The sequence below is a fragment of the Geospiza fortis genome, unplaced genomic scaffold, assembly GCF_000277835.1.
Source record: "Geospiza fortis unplaced genomic scaffold, GeoFor_1.0 scaffold282, whole genome shotgun sequence".
NCBI classification, from domain to species: domain Eukaryota; kingdom Metazoa; phylum Chordata; class Aves; order Passeriformes; family Thraupidae; genus Geospiza; species Geospiza fortis.
Window position 1 is genome coordinate 942,572 of NW_005054424.1, and position 5,060 is coordinate 947,631.

The 5,060-nt window shown below is 39.9% G+C and overlaps 1 protein-coding gene across 1 annotated transcript in view; it reads left to right on the forward strand.

Moving 5' to 3' along the window:
• Positions 1 to 2: 2 nt before the first annotated feature.
• LOC102040509 (protein tyrosine phosphatase receptor type N2) overlaps positions 3 to 5,060 on the forward strand; it is a gene marked incomplete at its 5' end in the record, with an annotated part of 106,774 nt that continues 101,716 nt past the window's right edge. The window contains one exon of the mRNA XM_031061728.1: positions 3 to 101. Coding sequence (XP_030917588.1) covers positions 3 to 101 — 99 coding nt within the window. The remainder of the gene's footprint in view (positions 102 to 5,060) is intronic.

The following is a 5,060-nucleotide window of genomic DNA, read 5'->3' on the forward strand; positions in this document are numbered from 1 at the left end:
GGTCCCCCTACGCCCTCCGCCACCGCGCCCACCACCGCCTGAAGGAGAAGCTCTCGGCCCTGGGGGCTGACGCCGGCTCCGATGCGCCCGCTGCTTACCAGGTAAGGAGCGAGCTCTCCTCCTCCGGCCCTGCCCCGCTGCCCGGCAGACCCCCGGGGGGGCCCTTCTCGCCTTGGGAGTCGCGGGGGTGGGTTTGTTTCCGACGCTTCTCCCCCGCCCCCGTTCCATTCATAGTCCCGCGGATTCGGTGTAGCAGCTTTTTACTACTGGGTATTAATCTTGGCTATTCTGGTAGCTGCTGTAAATTCGTGCCTAATTAGAAGCATAAAAAAAAATCCCAGCCCTTGTCATTGAAATTCTCAGAAAAATAACATTAATATCCATAATCTGTCACCCCTGCCACTATTAATAACGAAAAATCTTTAACATTTATGAGGAATGGATTGCACGGTTATCTGAAGATGTCTCTCTTTTTGAGTAATCGACTTCTTCAGGGTCTGATATGAAAAGAGCCTTTGACCCGATCTGTTGCCACCTTCTGCCATTATTCAGATAAAATGAAATCTAATGCTGATAGATGGGAGGTAAACCAGGACTGGTTCTAGGAGAACAATGATAGCAGATGTGTACCCAGTAATGCTGGAGGACTGCACTCAGCTTCTTGGAAATAAATCAGAAACCTCGAGCTTTCTCTTTCAGTTTCAAAAGTGTTGGGTGGAGAGACACTGCATCTTCCTGAAGTTTGTTTTACATCATATGGCACTTATTTCTTGGAGTGTTATTGGTGTGGTAGTGCATGTGTTATGGTCATACACCACACAGCCCTGGTCTGCTACCCAAAAATATTTGGAGTGTGACCAGGAAAAAGAATCTGAGAATGTGTAAACATTGTCTCTGTAGTATCTCTGCCTATTGTGCACCCACAGGGCCTCGCTAACGGCACTTTTTTGTCAAGTTTTATTTTACTTCCTTGTTCTGCTTAGGATCAGGCATTCTGGCCTTTCTGTATCCTGGAGCTGAGATAGATTTAAATTGGCAGCTGAGAGTATTATGGATATAAACTCATATTTCCTCACAAAGTTTGGGTCTGTCTGTACTTCTTAGATATTAAAGATGTAATGTATTAAGTGTATTTCCACAGGCTGGGTCTAGAGAGAATTAAGTATGGAATAATAAATATGAATGTTTCTGTAACAATTAGTATCTTCGGGAATGGTTTTGGTTTTCACTTTGAAAGAAATGTTTACTTTAAAAAAAAAAATTGGGTCACATCTTTGCATTTAATGACTTCCAAAGCAAGACAGAGTGAGAGCAAGAGCGTTTCCTGTAGACAAAAAAAGGGACTGTTCTCTGGGATAAAGTGTGAACAAAACAGTAGTTTATAATTTTTGTTGGCCAGTGAGACTGTGCCCATAAGTATTTTTGTTTGATTTTAATAGGTGACTTGCTGTTGGTTTATTTAAAGCACAGAAGCAATAGGTAGGCTTTTTCTTCCGTTAATTGTGAATACAGAAATTCTTAATTTTTTTGAAAAGCCCTCCAGGTTCCAAAACCACACTTGAAACTGAATTTCTGATAATTAACAGGACAATCTTCCTACTGACAGCTCTAATTAATAGTATCTGTAATTAAAATCGTGCCCTTCCAGCAGGAAAATTGTTTGAATTTCTTGGAGTGACCTTTTTTGCCATTTCTCCTGGGAGTGTAGTGGTTGATATTGATTTTATAATGAGCTCGGTTTGTTTAATAAGAATCTGTAATCCAGACATTAAATGAAATATGTGCTTCCTTTTTTCTTCACAGATTTATATATATTTTAAAATCTTCATATTTAAATCTGAGAGTGACATTTTCTGTTTTGAAAACAACAACAATGCTTCAAGGTTGCTGCTCAGTTTTTTGATAGCAAGACTGTATTAATATTCTTTGTTCCTGACATCTGGGCCTGGTCCTAACCACCTGACTTCTTAAAGAGTTCCACTGGGTTTTCAGGAGAACTGTACTCATGAGTGGGAGGAAAAATGTTTTTCCTTAAAAACAAAGGTTTCTAAGAGCTTGGCTCTCCACTCATGGAAGTAAATGGGAATTCTGCCATTTGTTTCAATGGCAGCAGTAGGAAGCCCTAGTATAGGCAGGCAAACTGCTCAGGCAGTTTTGATGCTGCTAAGTAGCATTTTATCAAAATGAATGGCTGTGCCTGGGTCTGTATATAACAAACTATTCACGTGGATTTGAAGAGAAATAGGATTGAGCCCTATTCACATTGTCAGAATCACCTTGCATTGAGCTGTGTTAAGTGTAATGGATATCTGGTGTGATGCATGTTTTGGATAACATCAATTAGGTCTCAGAAGGGCATCTGCTATCTTTTTCCTCATCTTCTCTTGATGCTTGTAGGGGAATAATGTAACCTGTGTAATATGGGGGTAGGAAAGAGGCAGGCAGCTTTCAAAACTGTACCTACTTGGTTCTCCTCTATGTTTCCCAAGTAGCCACTCAGTTAACTTGATGTTTTTTAAAAATATGAAATATATCAGGGCTGCTGCCACTAGGCTTTGAAGCACAGTACTCCAGTGTATTGCTGCTTACAACTGACATGACAGTTCAGATTTATTTTTTTTTATTTGAAGGGGGAGAAATTGGTTGGTGTAAAAGGGCCTGGTGGCCCAATGTGATTCAGAGAGAACACAGAAATATCACTTCGATTCACATGCTTCTCAAAATGTCAGTTGTTTATATCTTCACATAAACAAGACTGACCTAAATTTTCAGCATTTAGTAGAAGCATTTTTCATCCTAACCCGGTTTAGCCAGGGGAGTTCATTCAGGGTTTTACTCCTTCCTTACTTGTCCTGTGAACTTGGAAGAGTTTTTTCCCATGGCTGTTTATTGGCGGGGCTTGGGGTTTTTTTCCTTCCCTTTCTGGTTTGTGCAGTGAAATGCCATCTTGAGAAGGGAAAAACAGACAAACCATATTATCAAGGAAATAGCAGGTTGGCTGCTAAGTCTCCCCCCATACTGGAGGCGTAGCACTTGTCATGTAACATCACCCTCCCTCAGGCACGAGCACTCCTTACACTTAGCTACTAACACAAGTATTTCTTGTGTAACTGTGTGAAGAGGGCAGGACAACCAGTACTGGATAAAAGTTGAAGCAGGCAAATTAAATCGCTGCAGTGCTCCTGATAAGCTGCCAAACCTGGTTATTCAGGTGTTGGGGTAAGGCAAGCAGCTGGCCCTCAACGTGTTGAGGTAGAGAAACCCTCTTGAAAGATGAAGTAACAGGAGGAAGAATAGATACACAATTGAAACTTCACTTATCTTTGAATCACTTAAACAACAAAATTACAGGCTGGTTTAATTAGACAGTAGCTGAGGAGCTTTTCAAAATTAATAGAAATAGTGTGTCTTGTAAAATGTTATGTTTTATCCCTAAAGGCGGACAGTTTTTGTGTCTCTCACAAACACATCTCCTGTCCTTTCAAAGCACACGTGGAATGATTAGATAAGTCAGTGTTAGCATTCAGGGATGACTAAAAAGAGGCTCTTGGTGCCTCTGCGGAGCTCCCGCGCATGCGCGCGCCTGCACCCCTGCTTTTAATTGTTGCTGGCATTGCTTTGATCTTCTTTGAAAAGCAAGTTTAGCATTCTGCAAGCCCACTCTCTGGTCCAGGAGATTAGGGCAGAAGCGTTTTAGGAATTTTCAGCAGACGCTCTTTGATTTATTTCACAACACTGAGCAGATTTTCTTCATGCACTTTGAAGACTTTAGAACATAACCCAGAGAAAAACGGGCATTCAGGCATCAGGAGCAGGCAGCAAACAGGGCCACTAAGTGCACATCTTACTTGTCACTGCTCCCATTAGCGAGCAATTTATTAATGTAATGAGTGTGTGGTAGTGACTGCTACGATTTAGGGATGCTCTGTTTGATTCAGGGTGATGTATTTGTGAGTCCAGCTGAACCCTGGCTTTTGACCCCTGTGTGGGGAGTGCTGGGGGTGTGCATGTTAAATCATCAGCATATTTTATACTTTGCACTGCAGAACTTTCCTATGAGCATGGTCTTCTGCATCACTGAAAATGCTCAGCAAAACCTTGCCCATAATGGAATTAAAAGGCAAAAGTTAAAATGCTCTGAAGCTGGCTTTAGCAAGCTTGCCTTTTAATATTTTATGTCAGTAACATTCTTTTTAATTTTCCTTCATCTCAAAAGAACTTCCTTTGAAAAGTGAGGAGGAGAAGACCAAACAGTTTACAATGAAGTTCTTTATTAAACTGCCTGAAGTATTCAAGGTTACATGCAGATGGATTACATCATCAGCTGTTTTAAAAACTTGTCCAATTATCTTGATTTGGCAGGCATATAATTGTAAATTATATGTTAAATTCTACATTGTTACATGTATTGTATTATGTATAAATTATATATTCCTTTGTCAAATACAGTCTTATTAATTACATTATCCTGCTGGATTCAAAGCCCCTAGGAACTTCTCCATGCTCTTTATCGATTTGATCCCGCTGGTATTTTTTATTAGAGATGTTAAGAAAACACTATTTGCAACAATTACAATAAATATTTTGCTGCAAATATTTTAAAAGACTCCAACTGCAAGAATCTGCTGGAAACAAACCCTCTACTTAACCATCATGCATGGTTTGTGTGTTTAAATACAGATAACTCATTACCTCTATTGTGGCTTAATATTTTACACTCTAGACTGAATTTCAAAAGCAAACTTGTTATTATAATATTAGACCTTAATGTTATAGTAATACTGTATATCAACTCCTTAGAAACTGGAAATTTGTGGACTAAGTGCAATGGGGGGGGGAGGGGGAAAGGAAAATTTTGCTGTTCTTATTTATCAAGTTGTCAGTAATACTCCAGTTAACATCACCTTTAGTACCAAGGGAAGCTGGTAAACTGAGGATAATTTGTACCACAAAGTATTACCTTTTACCTTTATATCACCTAATTTTCAAGGACCCTCCTACACTTAAGCACAAAAGATATCACTGAGGATGAGGTTATTCAGTACATGAGTATTTAGAAA